Source organism: Falco biarmicus, chromosome 6 (genome assembly GCF_023638135.1).
Source record: "Falco biarmicus isolate bFalBia1 chromosome 6, bFalBia1.pri, whole genome shotgun sequence".
NCBI classification, from domain to species: domain Eukaryota; kingdom Metazoa; phylum Chordata; class Aves; order Falconiformes; family Falconidae; genus Falco; species Falco biarmicus.
Window position 1 is genome coordinate 40,660,646 of NC_079293.1, and position 20,538 is coordinate 40,681,183.

General features: G+C 45.2%; 1 protein-coding gene across 3 annotated transcripts in view; it reads right to left on the bottom strand.

The window, feature by feature from the left end:
- Positions 1 to 19,781: 19,781 nt before the first annotated feature.
- PACRG (parkin coregulated) overlaps positions 19,782 to 20,538 on the bottom strand; it is a 251,223-nt gene continuing 250,466 nt past the window's right edge. The window contains exon 6 of one of the 3 annotated variants that reach the window (XM_056343715.1): positions 19,782 to 20,530. In XM_056343715.1, coding sequence (XP_056199690.1) covers positions 20,370 to 20,530 — 161 coding nt within the window. In that variant the 3' untranslated portion in view covers positions 19,782 to 20,369. The remainder of the gene's footprint in view (positions 20,531 to 20,538) is intronic. The other 2 variants (XM_056343714.1, XM_056343716.1) reach the window with 2 other exon arrangements.

Here is a 20,538-nt window from a genome sequence, read left to right on the forward strand (position 1 = left end):
ACAGTTCCCTTTTTAATCCTCACGTCCTCCAGCTTCACCAATCATCTACATTTTCTAAGCAGGAGAACTAAGCATTTCCTTTATGTAGGACATAATGCAATTTAATCAAAGAAAGATGTCAGTCAATCTGGCATAATCTACTGCAGTAAACTCACATGTAGCATTTTCTTCCAGTTCCTCTTTACCTCTATGTATCTGAATATTCTTCTTTTCAAAAATTATGCTAGAGCTCTATGTACAGTTCAAGATGCCCATTTTCTTTTACTTCCCTCCCTTCAGCCTCCCTCCTTCCACAGATGAATGCTGGAACCCAAAATTTCAATATTAACATGCTCAATCTTTCTCACTTTTCATGTCATGCTGAAATACAGCTAGCAGCAGGAGGCCACCTGAGCTACATAGTCCAGCCTTGCTGGGCCATCAGCTCCCTCTGCTCTGGTTCTCTCTGTGGACCAGTTGCAATACATAAAATTTAGAATAGCTTTCCTCAGGAGGAATATGAAAAAACCAAATCTGAGAAGGCGTTACACATGAGAGCTACGGGCTGAAATACCACCAGAAAAAGAGACACAGAGACAACTTTGAACTCAATTTCCCCACATCCCAGCCGCATGCTCTGATTAAAGTCATAACAGGAGGTTGTGAGAAGCCACCTGAAAGGAGCACTGGCGACCCAGCTCCAGCCTGGCTCTGGTTCCATGACAGCAAACGCCCTGCAGAAACAGGCACTGAACCACCTTGTGTCACCAGGTATCTGCAGCACTTCTTGTAGGGCAATTGCCCACCTAGTGTGAAACAAGCTCTGGGTCCCATTGCTAGTAGCTATGTCTCCTCACGCACTGTAAATGCACGTGTTAAGGTTATGAACTACATCACAGTATATAAAAATCAGATGTTGCAGTGTTCACACTTAGTTCTTTCTTTCTCTAAACCTTAAAAAGGAACACAAACAGAAACTTAGCTGCCATCCTCATATTTTTCCTATGCTGAGTTGTCCCAGCTATCTCCTTAAGGCACCTTACCTTGACTTTCTTTTTCCCAGCTTCACATTTTTTCAAGTTAAACTCCATACACCAGTGCTAAAACCTTTTGCTTCCAAAAGTCTGTCTCCTCTTTTCTCTCAGTTATGCCTCTTTTTTCTGGGTGACAGCTGTACAGTGCTAACAGAGTTCAATAGATAAGCATCTCACTCCATTATCCACCTCTACCCTAAACAATCTCTACATATTTTTTATCTCCACTGGATTCAGTAATCAAGCCTGTCATCTAGAGACTCAGTCCCGTACCTTCAATCTTCAACAGTGATTTCTCATGGAGCACTGAATCTCTTTACTCTTGAAATCTGAGGAATCTAAAACTCATTTTTTATTCCTCTTAACCCCCTTTTTTTTCCCTTTTATATAATGAAGTAAAAGAATTGGTTTCCAGTTATATCTGCCTTTCTGGTAATGATAATCAGCTGTCTCAAATGTTCCCTGGAGCTCATAGACACTTCTTCCCCCATTATTCTCCCTTAAAACCCTGTGATGGAGTACTGTCTCCTCTTCATTTCCCAGGTACCTCTCCCATAGCCAGGTTAAGTTTTCTGGATGATTTCATTCCCTTGATATCTATTTTTTATAATAAGTGTGAGGTGTAAACAACCCACTTTTAAAATAGTTCTTTATTTTGGTGGGTTTAGTTAATTGCTTGATTCCCTGGTAGCCTTTAGAGTTCATAATTATTTTCTGTCCTTGGAAAATGTCTAGAAACTCTGACAGACTTTCCACCTCTCCCTGCTGAATACTGAGGTACAAGTAGTAATTCATTTTCCTGGCTATATCTTCCTTTCTGTCTAGGTAGTCACCCTGTTGCTCAGGAAGGTGATTCCTGTCTCCCTGAGTGACCTTTGGCTTCCTATATACCAAATTTATAAAAACTTTTATTGTGTTCATATCTTTTCCCATCTTCTTTTCCTGCTTCAGCTTTTTTAAGCATTTTCTTGCATTCTTCTTTCACAATAGGCTCTTGGACCCATTCCTGCAGCGCTGACCCTGCTGATTTATAGGTCTCATATTCTTCTCCCTTTATTGCTCTTTGTGTTTCCCTGGTCATCCACAGTGGTCATTTCTACTCCAAGTAGATTCGTATCTCATTTGTATGCATATTTCTTGAACTCCGTGGACTATACCTTTGAGTATTTCCCCACTGTATCCTACCCCTTCCCTGTCTTTTGCTGTTTGTTTAAGCATAAATATGTATCTCAGTAGAGTTTTCTTATGAGTTCAAAGCTTTTGCACATCTAATTTTGGGGACTCACATGTTCCTGACTTCAGAAATCATTAAATTTGGCCTGTGTTTTCGCATCCTCCTCTGTTAGCCCTTCTGCATGAAGCACAGCATATCTGGGCAGATGCCAAGCACCACAAAGCAAGCCCACAGCTTTAACTGTGTATTCATAGTCTTTGCTATAGCTCCCATATAGCATATAAGTACTTCCCAAATACGAACGAGCTTGTTTTCACACTACCTTGTGAATAAAGAAAGTGTTATTATTTACATTTTATGGAGAGTGAAACCAAAGTACAGAAGTTAAGATCTACATTTGTCAATGCACGTAAATACCTAACTCTAATTCAGTGGAAAATAAAAACAGTTTTCTGATTCTTTAAGTCATTGTTTTTTTTCAGAAGTCTGGCTTTCTTCTGAGAAGCTTCCCATTTTCCAACACTTTCCAGTCCTCCTGTCCCACACTTGCCTCCACCAGTGCCATTTTGTTCATTCCTTATGCCTACATAATTCCTTCTTGTCTTCCCCTTTACTTTCACACAGAAGCTTAATGTATATGTACTTAATACAGCTGAAGGCTGGGCCAGACTGCAGCTGACATCACTTCCAGCAAGGCAGCCTCTGGACTGAGAGCAGGATTTTTTCAGCTTGCTTTGTTTTCCCACACCACCTGGATATGATCCATTTGCTTTGTAGTGGTTTTTAACTCCTCAATGGCGGGAATTTGCTTCCTACACAGATACAAAAAATGAGGAGGTGAACTTCCTGAACACTCAATCCCCAGCAGATGTGAGAGGCAGGCAGTGCTGTGAGCCTCCCAGCCCTCAGGCCCCTGCTCCATTGCCAGCTGCTCCTGGAAGACCACAAGACTTTCAGACCTTAATGCTTCCCCGGCTGAAACCCCCATGGAGCCATTTCTGCCCAGGCAGACACAAACCCCTTGCTGGTCCTGAGATGTTAGGTTACCAGACAAGCATCCCCCCTACCTCACCACTATTTCCCCAGCCTTTGCTCCCCTGCCCACTCCCTGAGGATGCATGCTCTCCACCAAAACATCCCAAAGGGGGAAGCCCACCCCGGCCGTGCCTGCGGGTGCTCAGGCTCAGCGCTGCAGGTCACCCAGGGCTGACCAAAACACTGAAGTCAGGGTACAGCCTGTTCCTGGTGCCTTCCTCACCCACAGCTCCATGAGGGGTTTATCTGACAGCACATGGGGGGGACATGCAATACAGGCCCTCCAAACTAAATTTCTCTTGACATTTGCTATTAAAGCTGTTCACACTATAAGATTTTGTCACATGGAAACCAGGGATCATGCTCCCTTTTTAGTTAATGGGGATCAGTCTGTGCAGCCAGTGGAGTCAAGAGACAGACTGATTCACCTCATTCAATAAAAAGATGTCCACCTGGCTGGCTGATGCACCGACTCCATCCCCATTGACCACCCTGAGACCAGGGCCACCAGCTGGCTGCATGCAGGGCTAGCTCCCCAAGCCAGGCGGGGGGAAGCCCACCCAGGTATCCCTGCATAGCCAGCCACCCCTCAAGCCATGGGATATTTCTTGGTGGCTCCCAGGCTATTGGCACAGGTGACAGCCAAGTTTCACCTACAGATGGGCAGAAATGCAGTGGTGCTGAGATGAGGGATCCAGCAGGAATTCACGCAGATAACATGGGACAGACAGCAATGCTCTGCCAGCAGACAGACAGACTGAGGCAGATAAAGGGAAATTAATGGGGAGAGCAGCAGGGAGTCCGTCGTGGTGCCACTGCCCTGCCTTGCCTACATCGCTGGTTGCTAATTACCCTGGGTAATCATGCAGCAGTCACAGCACTAGGCAGTTTGCTGTTACAGTAAAATGCTAATATTTTGAACAATCAGGTACTGACCACCGTAAAATAAAGCTAAGCACTCAAGATCCTGCTTAACAAGCCTGCTAATGCACTATTGAAATCAATGACACATTTGAACACTAAGAATGCCCTGAAGATTGTTAAAGCCTGCTGTCCTTATTTTTCATATTGTGAACAGAAGTGTTCCTTCCAGGAGCGTACCTTCTATTGGAAAGGCAACGGGACCAAAAGCACAAGAAAAAGGACACAGATAGCTTGGTAAGGAGTGCCAACAGATAACATTCAAGAAGTCACCTCATCTTTCCCTATCTCAGTTTCTTCAGCTTGTGGGAAGCCAAATATAAAAACAGAAACTGTCTTCGCCAGTGCTCACACGCTTTGCAGCTAATGCATAGATGGAAATGCAGTATTAAAGGTTACAGAGAATTATTCTTAAATGGGCTCAAGTGATGTTTGTTTACACAATGCAGACTTGATAAAGCAATTGCGGACACAACATATATCAAAAACGTTTAAGCAAAGGCATCTGTCACAACCTAAAATATGGAATTCTGTGAGAGGAGAGAATGAGAAAATGGGAACTGCATAATTGCAGGCAGGAAAGGACAACGGGGAAATAATGACAAATCAAATATAGCAACTTTTCTCTCTCTCAAATGACACTTCTCATCAGCTAGCTTATGTCAAAGGCAATAATAGCCCACCCTCTCCTGTGATTTTTATCTATTAGATTTTGCTCTGAATACCTGCCACACTCTGGAGCTGTGGCTGCAAGAAGGCCCAACTCTGCCACTCTCAGCTAATAGGTTTGATTGTTCTCTCCAAAATTATACTCACAGACACTGACCTGCGAGTCAGTCTGACACTCAGCTTTGCGCTGGAAAGAAGGGCCCCCAGATAAGGCAGCGTGCGAGCGACTGGTGCAGACTGACAGCCTGCATGGAGCTCTGCCGCCCCACCAACACTGCTGCTGCCTCTCCACTCGCACAACTTACCTTGTTGATGGTGAGATAAGTCACTGCAATCCACAAAGTGCTGGTGTTTAGTATACAGTATTTATATTTTATGAATGTTAACAAGCAAGAAGCCCTGCACAACTGAGCAGTTACGAGCTCAAAAGGCTTTGTGAGATATTTTCTCTAAGGGCTCATTAATGTGGTCTTTTAATGGAGTACTTGCATATCTGAATCTTTAACTGTAGCTATAAATAGAGTTTATAAGCACTTGACAGTGTGTGGCAAAGCTGTGTTAGCAGTGCTTGCCCTGCTTTTTTGCAAGTTCCATTTGCAAAGGATATTTAAGAGGTAGAATTCAAACGTTTCCCCAAAAGCAAACTTCTATACATCTTAATAATGCTGCACTCTGAATACTGTTTTCACTGGGTTTAAAGCATTTGGCATGTTTCCTCAATTAACTGAGCATCACAACACCTCAACAAAACAGCTAGTATTCCCATGCTATTGAAGGGAAAATTAGGGCGTAAAGAGGTCAAGCTACAACCCAAATGTCCCATAGCAAGTCAATAGGAGAGTAGGGGCAGGAACCAACGAGCTCTAATGTCCTGCCCTACTGGTTAAACCCAGGGAGACAAATTCTGCCATTATTTTCAGTGATGCTGAGGTACAATCACTCCAGGTGTGTAAAGCCACCAGCACTGAGTGATGCAGCTGACAGCTGGATTTACCCTTCTGAACTGGGTTCCCTTGCCCTGTAAAATGTTGTGCTGACCAGCTGACCCTCTTCGTGATCAGTTTAGAATAACATTTTCAGCTCACTAGCCCACATGAAGCAACTTTAAATATACTTTTGCCAGCCCTAGTGAAGAACCAACAGAATTAAGCAGTTTAATGTACTATACAAGAATGTTGGTTTATGATGATATAGTAAAAGCTGCTGGAGGGTCACAGCTTTTAATAAATCACCATATAGTATTATCCATAAAATTGCCATTTCCATGCACTGCAGAACTTGTGACAGCTCTCCTGTTTTTCCTGGCCACCTGGGGCTCTACCCGTGTAATACACCCCTACGATGTCCATGCTGCTGCCCCATGTGAAGAAGCAATCACAGGTCAAGCCTGACAAATTTGAAGGGCTAGTTTCTAAAGCACCAGTGACTTGAAGCATCCACTACAGCCTAAGGATTCCTCAGGGTGTAAATAGGCCCTTCTTTACTTGTTTATTTTTTTTTTAATACTTGTTTTAAATGGATCTTTAAAATACTTCCCTGTTGAAGTGTGCCCTGGAAGCCTTAACAGCCTCAATAGAGGAACGCAGAGTGGCACATCCACCTTCATCTGCCTTTCCACCGTACTCTTCCTATCTAGTAGATGCATTGGCTTCCTCCTCCAGTAACACAGCAGGGACTGAAGCCCAGATGTGTCTAGAAAAGGAAACACAGCTCGTGAGGCATCACTGGGCTAGGCTTTCCCACCCAGCTTCAGCGCACAGTTGTGATAGTACATCTGCTTGGACAGCGTTACATGTGTTCACTGGGGTGTGGGCCCTGAACACGTTGGCAAAGTCCCTTTAAGCTGATTACAGGGGCTGTGTTGGTCTCTCAGGCTGACATCTATTATAGGTCATTATTTGGATTTTACGCTAGCAATTCTGAATGCTTCCATTTTTGGTTCATCTCTGATGCGACTGCAATCGAGTTTTCCGCATGCATACATCCTGAATTTATTTTAACTCTGCTCGGTGTTTAGAAGGTAAGTGAGGATGCTATTAGCTACCAGTCTGCATCTATGAATGATCACTTATTACTTTCTCAGTGGTTTGGTTCAGACATGTGAAAGAATATGTTAGCTTGTAATGAGACTACCGTGGGCCGAATTGTTTGAGGAAGCCTGTTGTCAAATGGTTACTTTTATCTGGTAGGGGGTGGAGGGGTGGGAATCAACCAGAATAATTTATAGCTTTAAAATGCTGATTTTTTTTTTGTGAACATGTATCAGATGTTTTAACACTGTTAAACTATTGTACACCAAAACATGATTAAATATTTAAGCAGTGTTCTCTTTCCTACACAGGGATAAGTATCTATTTGTCTTGTGTCACAATTACATACACTTACATCTTTTCAGCACCACAGTGTCCCACAGTACAAGCTCAGGATTGATTGGTACCTCCTGGAGGAGGGCGTGGGCAGCTCCAAGGATATTGTTTGAGCAGGAGATTTAGGAGCCATATCCTCCTGTTAGAGCAGAGAATGCACAATAAGATTTTGTCTCCTCCTCAGTCACCTATGTCCATCTGTCACATGGATATGTAATTTTCTTTGCTTTTTAGTTAATCCACATCTTCCGCCTTCACCACCATCACTCTTCCTTGCCTTGACTGTCTCCCCCCTACTTCCTTTCTCCTCCCATATACTGCTGGTCTTTTCCCTCCCCTCCTGGAACATTTGCTCCTTTTCTCATTAGCTTTTTTCACCTTTTCTCATTAGCTTTTTTCACCTTCCTCTTAACAGAGCAAAACCTCTCAATCCTTCAGCCCTTTGATGTCGAGCACTTCCTCCTATGCTCATGTTGCCTCTTCAGCTTTCCTGGGCAAACCTTCACTTCAGAGGAGCTCAGCTCTTTTTTTCCTGCTTACCATGGGCTCTGTCCCTGCTCAGAGGTGTTTCTGAGCATGCACTGGTGGGCTGAGCTGAACACCACAGAGAGAAGAGGAGAAGACAGGTTGGGACTAGGTGGCCACATCTGAGCAGCACTTGCTGGGAGAGCAGTTTATTTGTGCTGCCTCTCCATGGCCTGGCACAAAGACCATTCACTGAGGCATAACTTGTCAGGACATTTTTGCCCAGCTGCAGGTCAGCCTCTACCCATCACTTGAAAGAGCAGCTATATATTTCTCTTCCAGCACTATAGACTGGTCCGTAGGAGGCCCTTCCACCTGGAGCCTAAACCAAACATTAGATGGGGAGGCAAAGCCTAATGCACAGGGTCTGTGCACCAGCTGCCTCCTTGGCAGCACTTACTGCTGTTCCTCTAGTCTGGTGTCCAAAATGCTGCTGTAATTACTGACTCAGATGGCAGCAGTAGATCATCAGTCAGCTCAAGGAGAACATGATCAGAAAATCATATAGACAAAGACTGAGCTAAAAAATTACTGTGACCAACTAGGAAGGCTGGTTCTGCTCTTCTGTACACAGCTATAAATCAGGGTTAGTAAGGCAGTGGAGAAAGCAAAACAGGATGGGCAAGAGAAGAAAGCTCTGCCTTTTGCCCTCAAGGGATAGGTTTTGTTTTCCTGGAAGAGAAGCCATGGAGAAAAAGCACAGAAAACAGCCTGGGAGCCAGCCTCTGGCTGTAAGGGCAAACCTTATGGCAGGGTTTGCATCTTGGGCTGAACTCCCATTTGCTCTGCAGCAGGGTGTCCATACAGCATACTTCTCCAGCGCATCCTGCCTCATGCTAGCTTTCAGCTCAGCAGGAAAAGCCGGTGAGCAGTCACATTTGGGTTCCTGTACAGGATTTAAGATTTGGGGTTCGACCTGTTAATCTTGTTCAAGAGAGACTACTCTCCCAGCTGAGGCTGGAGGAGACACTGTGTCTCTGTTCCCAGGAAGTTTTGGCAGAAGCAGCTCCACCAGCTGGGAAGGTGCAGACACAAACTGGCTCTATCAAAAGCAAGGGTTGCTGAGGTGGTCCCTGCCATTTCCCTGCCTGTGCACGGATCACATCTCCCTACCTTGCTGAGGTGTCCCGCAATGTTGCTGGTATCACAGATGCAAGGTTACAGCTGGTCTAACAGGCAAGCTTTTTTCAGCTTGGTTCAGCCTTAATTTGTCTGGGCTTTTTTCTTCCCATTTCTGCTATTTGAATTGGGTTCTAAAAAGAGTAAGGCATAAACATAGAGTTTAATGTTTCCCTGTTAAATTCAAGTTTAAAGGCTGCTACCTATTTCAGTACAAGCAGCTGCTCACACAAAGTTCGGTTCCCTCCCTCAATTTAGTTTCATTCACAAATTCCACGTTTACATGTGACGGAAAGCAGGCTGACCCCAGTATGCCACACACCTCACCTCACCGCCCTTCCCTTTGGCAAGGCCTGCACAGCTCTAACCCCCTTCCACCCCCCTTTCTCCAGGGGGTGCAGTCCCTGTCCCACTCCCTTCCCAGACACCTTTGGGCATCAGCCACTTCTGGGGTTTGTGCTTATTTTCCTCCCTCCCTCAAGTGTGGCATTGCGGTGGGCAGCCTGTGGCAGGGTGTGCTTTGGTATCACGTGCTGTAGGAGAGATGGGTTTTTCTAGGCACATGGCAGGGAGTTCCCAAAAGGCAGCCCTGGGCACCACAGGAAGCTGGGTACCAGTTGCAGCAGTGAAGTCAGGCAGCTTTGAAGCCCTGTAGCACAAACCCTCTGTACATGCTTTTATGGCATGGGATTTATTGCACTTTTATTGGGCATTTACTGAAATAAGTGAAGAGGCGTAATGTTCACAGTAAAAAAAGGAATGCCTTTCATAGCAAATTTCACAATTCTTATTATTGTCTGATAGCAGCAGTTCTGTGTAAATTCCTAAACAAATAGATCATATCACTGATTTTAACCTTGGCCAGTCTTTAAAGCAAGGTGCGTGCTACTTTTATATCAAGTCACAACACAATATGAAAGACAGCTCTCCAGCCTCCTGACTTTTCTGGAGAAAGTCATTTAGATAGAAAAATGCAGGTTAAGAACTAATGAATAAAACTGATTAAAAGTGCACAAACCAAAGTGACACAGAGAAGCCTACTAAAATGAGCCCACAGCGGTAAGATGAAGGCATGGTGAAATGCAAATATGGTCATTCTAAAGCATGGCTTGGGGTAGAGGGAAAATTATCCAGGAAAAAACCCCGTGCAACCTACTACACAGCAATGATGTAAGTTTAAGGTAAGGTCAGGGGCCAGTTCCTGCTTTCTTTTTTCATACAAATAGTCCCTTTGACTTCATTACTAATGACAGATTCTATGATTAAGACCAATCTGAAGACTAAAATAGGCAATATTTAGCCGTAATCGCTGCTCTGTACGGCTACAGCCAGTTCTCTGTGTGCTGAACTGAAACCAGAGCAGTCACACGGCATTGCTTCCCCATTTTACTCTCATTGAGACCAAGAAGCAAGGAGGAGGTCTGGCACCAGAACAGCATCAGCAGTTGTTAGGGCAAGTGACTGGGTTTCACCCTCTGCTCTAACACGTTTTCTGTGCAACATCAGTTTGCTCAGCTAAAAGCAGAAATAACAACACTTTCCAGCTGCATGGCAGCACTTTGGGTTTCAGCTGGCTGTCCCCAGGGAGCCACTGACCCCTGGAAAGAGGGCTCTGCAGTGGTCCACCATGCCAACTGTAATGCTCCACCATGTCCACTGAGGAGTAAAAGAGAAAGTGGGCTTTTGCCAGGCATTAGAAGTGAGCTGTCACAGCTCTTCCCCAGTCTCCTTTTATTTGCAGCACATACGTTGTTCCTGTTCTTGCCTGGAGCAAAGCTAGCTGAAAGAAGCAGCAGAGGCATCTCCCTTGAAAAAATATCACTGTGTTCAAACCCTTGCCCTGGTGCCGCCTCCTCCTCCCAGCCACTGAGCCCAGCTGATGTCAGTCATCAGCTGCATCTCCTGGCTGTAGCCACCATCTGTCATGGCAGGAAGGAAGCTGATGTGCAGAGGCTTTGGCAGCTCAGTGCACACTAGGCACGTTGAGCAATGGCTTTTGCCAAGAGCTGGTCAATAGGTGCTGCACGACTGGACTCAGTGGGTGCCCAACCACTACCAGGGCCACATACAGCTGGGTGAGGCAGCCACTGAACATCCCCATTGGTGTTGGGAAAGGGTCCTTTCACTGACATCCATGGACACCATGGCTCTGAGAGTATCTCCCACCCTTGGTTCACAAGCCCAGCCCCAGGCTGGGGCCAGGGCACAGTTCATTTCACCCAACCCTCAGCCAAGTTTCCAGACCTTTCTGCACCTCAGTGGCAACATCTGCCCTTTGATGTTTATTTGGGAACATTTCTGAAAGAGCTGTCGCTTCCCCGAACCTTTGGGGTCCACACAGAACTAGGCAGCCTGGGAGGGTTGGAAGGAGACAAATGTCATGAGATATCTCAGGCAAAGCAAATGAAAGTGTGCTGTATAATTTAAGAAAAATATTTAAATTTTCATGAGAAACTTGAAAGCAAAAGCTGGAAATTAAAAACTATTGTTTGTACAACTGCCTTCTATTGATCAAGTTATAGAAAACAGCCACGAGTGAGGGCTGTGGGGAAACCAAACACACGCTCAACACACCATCCATCTCCATTCCCCAAACATAATTATAACAATATGGGAGACATGAAAAGACAGTGCAACACTACATGCTGGTAATAAAAAGCTGGAAATATTTATGGGTATGAAGGGAAGCTGTTGAGCAGAGGCAATGCACCTATCTTCTTGGGAAACTGAGAAATGCTCAAGAAATAAAAGCTTTAAAAAAAGTTCACTGAAAACAGAAGAATACTATTTTTCTTTCTTTAAGGAGAAAAAACAGCCGTTATACTACGTATGACTGAACACTGCAGGGCTTGCAACTGCCCGGTTTTCCTACTGCCTGTGGTACCCAAATTGTCTTATAATTAAAAGCTACTGTAAAACAGACCACAAAAATCAATCCTGCACTACGTCAGTAACAAAATTATTGGTAGAAAAGGGTCTTATTGAGTTTATTTAGGTCCTGTTGTTGTCATTAAGGGATGGATCCTGCTACTTAAAGTCAGTAAAGAAGGCAGAGCACTGTTACACAGTTTTTATGTATACATATGTAGGATTTAAAAGCAAACAGTCATAATTTAGTAGTTTAAATTTCTTTTACATGATGAGGATTTATTTTTTCCTTCTACTGATAAGGGGAAAAACCTTATTAATGAGGCCTCAGTGGTAGTTACACTGCTGCTGCTGCACTGTAAGAGATGTACACATTTTTTTCCCAGGGAGGGTTTAACTGCTTTGTAGATCCATAAAGATATTTCACAGAGAAAGCTTTATTCAATTGGAGCTCTTAAACCTCCTTTGTGAAATGTTGTGGTATTTTGTGAGATATGTGGCCTTTGCTATGCACGTGATGCTGGTAGGTTTCTAGGCATGCAAGTTCAAGAGCCTTATTTTCCAGATATTTTTTTCAATCAATTAAGCTTGTTGGTAAGACTGCATGCACTTCAGAAAGGAAGAAAAAGAAAAATAACCACTAACTCTCTCTGCCACCTGCAGAAGTAGCTGCATTTGCTGCTGGTGTCTTCGCAGAGCGGCTTGCATACTGTTTTCATGGCTCGCAGGTTCACAGCTCCGGAATGTTTCTGGTGGGTTTTTCCTCCTTTGTTAGAAACATTCTTGTGATGTGGGGGATTCCTATCAAAACTATCATCACCCTCGCAATGCGAGTCATTCCCCTGCCTTTGAACACAGACAGCTGCTGAGCTACAGAAAACTGCATTCTGCATCTACAGAATTCCTCACTGACCTTTTTTCTCCCCCTTAATGTTGCATTTTTACGTGCTTGTACACCAAGCTCCTATGGGGGAGTGAACAAAAGGCCTTTTAAAGGCAATCTTTCAGAATGCTCCAATTGTGCCCTTAATTGTATGAAAGTACACGTGGGCTCAGCTCTATGCAGACATAGTTTTAGCTGTAGGTTGATTTAAGCAAGCCACACATTTTATACCAAAGCAATGCATAAAAGCAGGCACAAGAAAAGAAAGCTTTAATTTAGTCACATTACTCCTGTAAGTAATAATGCATAGCAAGCAATAATCGGATGCGAGAAGTTTAGAGCAGATGTTCCCTTTACTTTGATTCTTGAGGCAGTGCAGTAGCAATTTCTTCCTTTGTAACAGACATAAATGATTCAGTGTTAATAAAAAAAAGTGTCAGGCATGGAGTTCTTCCAGTGAATAGCTGAGGAATAAAATGCACACTGTGAAATGTAGGGCTGAACAAGAGCTTCCAAGTATTCCTCCTCCCTGCACTGAGTGATTTGAAAGAGATCTGGGTTTTATCTTTGGATTTACAGTAGTGGATATAAAGCACTATTTCAGCTAGACACCATTAATTTTTCTTTTTTCTTCACTCAGAAAGAATTCAGTTGCTTTCCAAAGAGGTGGGGAACTGCAGACCACCTGCCTTAGGGTCTCTTACTTGGCTGTTCCCAGGAAAAGGCTTGCTCCAGCGCTGGGGCAACCCCACCACCAGCAGCTGCACCTGTCCAATACAGGGAAAAGGCGAAAGAGGTTGCGCTGCTGGCCAGGAGGAGCCAGGCTCAGTTCCACGATGCCTGATGATATCTTGGCTACAATGGTGACAACTTCCAGTCCACCATGACAGGACGTTTCTGTGGGAAGGTTGGGGCAAAGACAGTAGCACCTGGAGGAGAAGATGACTGTAGAAAATAGGCTCCCTCCCTGCCAGCATCAGCAGCTCCAAGCACACCTTGGAGGTCACATAGGAAGTAAGGGGAGAAAGTCCCAGGCTGCCCCATATCGCAGCACTGGGGCACCCATCTGAACCTTCACACAAGCAGAGCCTAGAAATGTTCTGCCACGGAAAACCCAGAAAACTCCCAGCCGCAGAAAACACCCAGGCAGTAGCTGAGGGGACAAATGGTGGCCCAGAGAGGCAGGGGTGTGGGATACACAGCTGCAGGGGCCCAAAAAGCTGGACAAACAACTTCTCGGTGCTCACATGCCAAAAGCTTCCTGCCATTTGCTCTCACTCCCGTCCCCCACCTGCAGCAGAGACTATATTTTTCTCCTAATACACCGCAGCATTATGCGGGAAGATAGGAGGACTCATTCCAGAGATGTTTTGCCTCAGCTACTGCCCAGGGAGCAGCTCTGGGGTGAAAGAGACACAAGTTCCCCAAAATTCACATTTCCCAAAACACAAACTGCAAAGGAAAAGCCTTTGCTGGAATAGCTGGTCCCTCCTGGTTTCTTCTCATCAGCTGCCTCTCTACCCACCGAGAATCTCTTCCAGCTCAGCACAGCACCACAGGGACCCATGAGAAGCAGGAAGCAAGAACAAGTGAAAAAAAAGAAATAATGGGACTAATGCATGAAATGGAGATGGTGAGATGCAGGGATATCATTCCCTGCTTCTAGGGCTGGAGTTAGGTAAGCATAGCTGCTCTTTGGTAGTTGTTCCTTAGGGAAGGGCTTAGGAATTACACCCAGAAAACAGAAATTGAAATCTGACACAGAGTTGGATGGACCACATATTTAAAGCCAGGCCCCCCAATTAATGCAACAGTGGGCAACATGAGGTAGCTGCTTTATGTCACATTAATTTTATCTGGCCTATACCCAGTGGGCCTTGGCACTCAACTGTTCTACATGTTCTTGACAGGATGTGCTTGTGATGTGCAGACCTCCTCCTCGAGCTTCCTGGTGTTTTTCAAGGACTTTGTCCCCATGTTTTCTTTGATCATTTTACTCATATCAGAGCGCAATGTGGTTTCATGCAAGGTCAGCATGACTCCATGGAAGACACAGAGCTACAGTGGTTATGGATGCTAGTGGCTGCAACACTCAACTTCACATGATGCTACCAAAATTAACTGTGCATTTATCTGCAATCGTATTAAGTACGGTGGCATCAATTAATGTCTACCAAGTTGTGGATCATCTGGCCTGAGATGTGGAAAAGATGCAGAGATGAGACTCAAGACCAACATGTTCCCATTGTGCCGCAGAGCAGGTTGATGTGCAGCTGCTCCCCTTCTGCCTTCCAACAGCCTTAACGTCTGATTCTTACTTTTTTGAAAAACATTATGCTGATGAACACAGGAAGTTTGGATTGCTGAGATTATTAAATAAACTCAGGTATGTCATACTCATTTCTTGAGACAGGCATAAGAGAGCCAACATTATGATTCCCTGTTTAGATGCCCCCTTTCCTCCTGTTCCCTCAATGCATTTAACCCACCCTCCCCAACACAGAGTTAAAGAGACTGGGATTTAACTTCTCTTTCAGCGTTCATAAGGCACCAGGATTAGCTCCTATTTTATCCCCTCTCACCCCATGCCCTCATCAGCCAGGGTCAGCAGACCACAACAGAGGCAGAGCTGCAGAGGGTTCCTGTGCTCACACCTGCGAGCCAGCAGAAGGGGTGCAGTCCCCAAAACACCCCTGGCCACAGCCCCGCCAGCACAGCTGTGCCCTGCACTGCCACCCCAGTGATGGGGAGGGTGCCCCTTCTTCCACAGCTGGAGGCTTTTGCTCTATGCAAGGGGCGCTGTCAGTGAAAAAGGTAAGCAGCCCACCCCTTCCCCCTCCCTTTCAACTGGAGGAAGGGGCCCTGGGGTGCACAGCTGGCCTCCCAGTGCCGCAGCAGGGTGGCCAAGGTCAGATTCTGCTGCTAACAGGGAAACGCAGAGGGAAGCAATGCTATGGCACACGCTGGGCACACCAGCGTCACTTGGCCCCGAGTGACGCCGCACAGCCCTGCTGTGCCCAGGGCCCCCAGCGTTACCAGCTGGCAGTTTATGAGGGCTGCCCGGTTCCTCAGCTGCCTGGCTCACTCCTCAGTGTTGGTAAAAATTGAATATTTGTGGAATAAGCACCCAAACTGGCACCACAAAAGGGATACTGAGCACACGGTTGCCTCCCAGCTTTGTGGGAAACACGCTTTCCTCCCTGAGGTTGCAGGTTGTCCCCCTCAGCTCAGACAGACTTCCACCCACCTCACCAGCAGCCCTGCTGGAGGGCACCCACCACCCCAGAGGTGCTGCAAGACCCCTTCATCCCTCTGGACACACTGCCCTAAGGAGGGGAGAGCTCTTGGTGAGGAGCCCCGCAGACATACCCAGGCTGTATTCGCTAGGCAAGAAGATGCGCGGCCAAGATATGCCCCACCACATGCTCCCCTTCCCTCCCCTGACACGCCGGAAGGATTATGGGGCCGGTGCAGGGAACTTCTTGTCCTGCCAGGGCATGAACCTTCCTCTCCCGGTCTCCAGGAGGCACAAAGCAGCTCCGAGCAGTTGCAAGCAGACGGGGCTTTGTACAGATTTCCCGCAAACATCACTGCTTTTATTTAAAGCAGAAAACACAGGATGTTACAGATGAGTGGAAAAATGTGAACTGCCCCACTGCCTGCGGAGCCCCTCAGACTGAAGAATGCTTTTCTGGAAGTCAGAGGGTCTCCAGACAGGATTAGGAAAGCACATAGTGTCTGCTCTAGCTTTTTATTTTTGCCCTGCTTGGCTGCAGCTACACATCCCTGCACCCCGCGCACAAACACCCTCCCAGCCAGGGTCCCGTACCTTCCCTCCCACTTACAGCTTCCCATAGCCCTTTTGTATTTGACTCCTGGAAGGCCTTTTTCAAACTCCTTTTGTCAGCTCCATCTCTTTGAAACACTGGAAAGCTACCAGCGAGAAGCCTGGCTCCAGCTCCCTGCCGCCGGTGCTGGCAGCAGTGTGCCCAGTCCTCTGCCAGGCTCTGCCCCTCCGCAGGCAGCCCCAGCCTGGCAGGAGCCCCAGCCCCAGCCCCCTCTGCCCCCCTCAGCCTCACACAGACAAGTTGTACCATTCAGGAGCTCAACAGCTTGCACAGCAACTGCTTTATGGCACCCACCAGCATCCACCAAGTGTCAGTTCCCAAAACCGTGACAACCTGTTACAGAGATCCCTTACACAGCTTTGGGGAGGAATCATTAAAAGGATTTTATTTTATTCCTGTTTTGATGATTATGCAAGACAAAGGCTGCCACAAGTAGATTGTTCTTTTCCCCCTGATGTTAGCTTATTCTTTTTATTCTTCAAGCTAAACAGCTACCAGCCAACCTAACACAACAATCAAGATAAACTGGAGACATCTCAGATAGTTCCAGAAAGCTAACACTTGCAACTTATTTAACAGTCCATGGGTCCACAGGTGCCTTTACTGATGCTCCTTACCTTGCGATTGCTGGAGAGCTAGAAAGCAGTAGAATACCCCAGAATAAGGCACAAACCACATCAAGTCTGTAAAGCCAAGTTACCCTTAATGGCACTATGCTTAATTTATACCCATTGAAACACCTGGCCCAGAGTGCCTTTTAATTGATTGCAATTAGGAACTGTTGATTGGCTTGCCCCTAGTGTCAGTGACCACAATTATATGATCTGGTGAAAAGAGAGGCAGTCGCTATTTTTTAACTACAATTCCATTTTTTTGAGCATAGTAAAATAGCTAAGCAGTGTATTGAATGACAAAGTGTTACTCATATGCTTAAGCACCTGGGTCCTTGATCTTGTGCTTTATAAAGTACTCTGAGCTGTGCTGTAATTGCCTATAAATATGCTGCTGATCATGCTTAAAGGGACACTGTCAAGGTTGGCAGGCCTACAGTTTGACTTAGTAAAATGACATCTTAACATAGTTTTATTCTCAGTGTTCCTAAATTACCAACTGGTGGTTTTTATCATGCTTCTTTTTATCAGTCCAGTTCCTAGAATTAATGAGGTTATGGGAGAATGTTCACTTTTAAAGCAATGGCCCAGGCATAGAAGTAGTATTATAGAGGCTAATGTTCCCATCCTGAACATGCAAGTAAAAGCACTTCACTGTAAAACCTATTTTTCCTGATGTGAATGGGCATGACCTCTACTGCCCTTATGATTTGCAATAAAGTCACCCCTTGCTGAAGCAACGTCTTATGAAAGAAATCTTCAAGAAAGAGCTGAGGGGATCAGGTCTGGGCAAGTCTGCAGCTGCACAAAGTACCCATTTTCCATGATGTCTGTCAGTCTAGTCTTGTGTCCTAGTGGAGCTGAAGGGGAGGGGATGCAAGAAGAGTGAGTCAGGGAATAGAGTTACAAAGCTGGTGAGGAGCCTGCAGCTTCCTCTCATCCTCAGCAGTGCTGCCAGGATGCAGAGGAGTGATGTGATGGGAAGATCGAAGGGATGAGAGCCCTTTCCTGCACCGTCCCTTCTGTGAGCAGCTCTGTGGCTGGAGCCCAACAGCGAGGGAACTGAGGCCAGCTATTGAGGAGTTTTTTGATCTCAAGCAAAGAGCAGTAGTGGGCTTTCTCTTAAGGACAGAATACAAATAGCTAAGGAGTGAAAGGTGGCTGGGGATTTTTCCTTTTATGAAGGGCTTGGTTTGTTTCTGAGCTGAATAGCGCAGCTCCCTCCAAGCAGCAGTCTCCAGCACACTCTGTACTCGCGGGAAACCTGCAGTGCCACAGAACCAAACCCATAGGTGCCAGTAAATGAAGAAGTATGGCTCATTGGTGCCAGGGACAATGCAGGACAGGGGTCTGCTGAGGGGAAACCGGGAGAAACTGTGAAGGCTGTGCTGATAGTACCAGGGTGGCTGTGTAGAAAGGCATTTTTGGAAGAGAAGATGTAGCCTTAGTCCTCCTGCAGTATCCTGTTAGACTCATTGCTGCATGGTTTGAAGACAAAGCTCTTGAGCTTCCCAAGACAGGGGCCTGCAGCCAGGTTTCACCTTCCCTTCTGCCCAGGAGGTGAAAGATTTACAGACACCTTAGATGTGAGGCAGCATATTGGATGTGTCATCCATCACGGGGGTGTGTTAGTCACAGAAATAGACACTGTCTAAACTCTAGAGGCTTGAGGGAAGCCCTGGCAATGTGTAAAAGAAAAGAAAGGTCTCCAGAGCCTGGGAAAAAGGCACACCTTCAGCAGCCATGCCTCAACCAGGGGCTGGTGAGCATTCGTGGCTGGTGACATCCCTTGATGTTGCAGTTCCTCAAAGAGGCAGGAAGAGTAAAAATTTTCCTCTTAACTTTTTTTTTCAATTACAGGAAAGAGAAGGAAGTAAAAGATACAAAAAAATCTTCAGGCTGAAGAGCCCAGAGAACAGGAAAAGGCAAGTCTAATGTAAGTCCAACGACAGATTCAGCTTAGAGTTTCAGCAGGTGGGAAGGTGCTGGCCATGCTTCCAATATGCACCCAATAGAACAGGGCAGCATAGGGGCTGTGTCTCTCACAGAGGCAAGCCTTGTAGGGTGTGAACATGGATGTGGCTAAGCACTTGGAAAAAGTCTCATGTGTCTAACACCAAAGAGTGCATTTTGAGCTCTAGCAGTTACAGAGAAACACTTGGAAGTACAGCTTGCTTATATTTTAAGAGCTTCCAGAAACCAGAATAAAAGCCAAATGAACCCAAAGTCAGTACTTTTAAAAATCTCATGGTTTTTATCTCATATTTCCTGATTTGTTTTGAGCTGACTTGGTATTTTTAAATGGTTGTCCTTGAGAATTGTAAAACTCGTTTTATTTTTTGTAGGTTTATTCCATAGAAATGCTTAAAAAGCAATAAAGTCAATCTCAATAGCCTTGCTTAAATCCATAATTATATCAATTCCATGGTGGGAGTATGCAGGGAGAAGCTAATTGAGTAGGAAATTGTAAGGGATTCCTGTAACAATAGTTACATTGTACAATATATACTATAATAATAACAGAAAAGCCACAGCAACCTTGCAGTTAGAAAAAAAACCCAGTGCCCTTTAAAAATATGTGTATATTCTGTGTTTACCCAGATTAACAGTGTCATTAGGGACAAATACATTATTTACATGATATCTTCCATCTGATTTATTGAAGTTTTTTCTGGGCTTCTTTTCTTCAAAACCGTGGCTATGCCTGATGTTTACCAAGAGGAACCCAAGTTCCATGAAAAGGTAAACACCTGGAAGCTGAGATCAGGAGTGTGTATGAAACATGAATTCATTTAATGACAGTGCCTTATAATGGACCATATAAATTTTCCTGCTGTAATTGGTATATACATTCAACAGTTTTATTGTATGTCAGTGCACATTATTCAGCACAGCTGCTAGAGAGGCACTGCTGAACTGGTGTTTCTCTTCCATGACAAACACCTATTAAGCAGTCAGCATAAACTCTTCTTGTTACAGCCTCTGACATCACCCTCAGGGCAAGCGGACACAGAACAGCAATTGCTGAATCGCGTATGAAAATTATAGTTTTATTGTCTATACAAGTGAAGGTTTAACTCTGATTCCTGCTCGAGTCAGCTCTGTTATAAAGGAGTGATTCTTTCAGGGAACAAACAAGCACAGTACACCATTGTAATCAAAGGAACAGGCACTATTTATGTATTGGAAAGCCTTGTTCACAATAGCGCTAACACTCTAATGCTCCAGAAGCCACTATTTTAGCAGCTGTAGAGAAAAAAAGCATGACTAACAAGATGCCATAGAATGTCAGATACAGTTTTTTTAGAACACATGGAATCATCCCATTTGATACAACTCAGTTTAATATGCATGACTGATAAGTAGGGATCATGTATTTAATGTTTATATAAGCAGTTTCTCCACCATGACGTTCAAAGGCTTCCAGTGTCTCTTCGATCAGGTCTCCAATGTTTTCACACTTCTGCTGGCCGTAGTCTATCCCATCGCCTGAATTAACTGGTTAA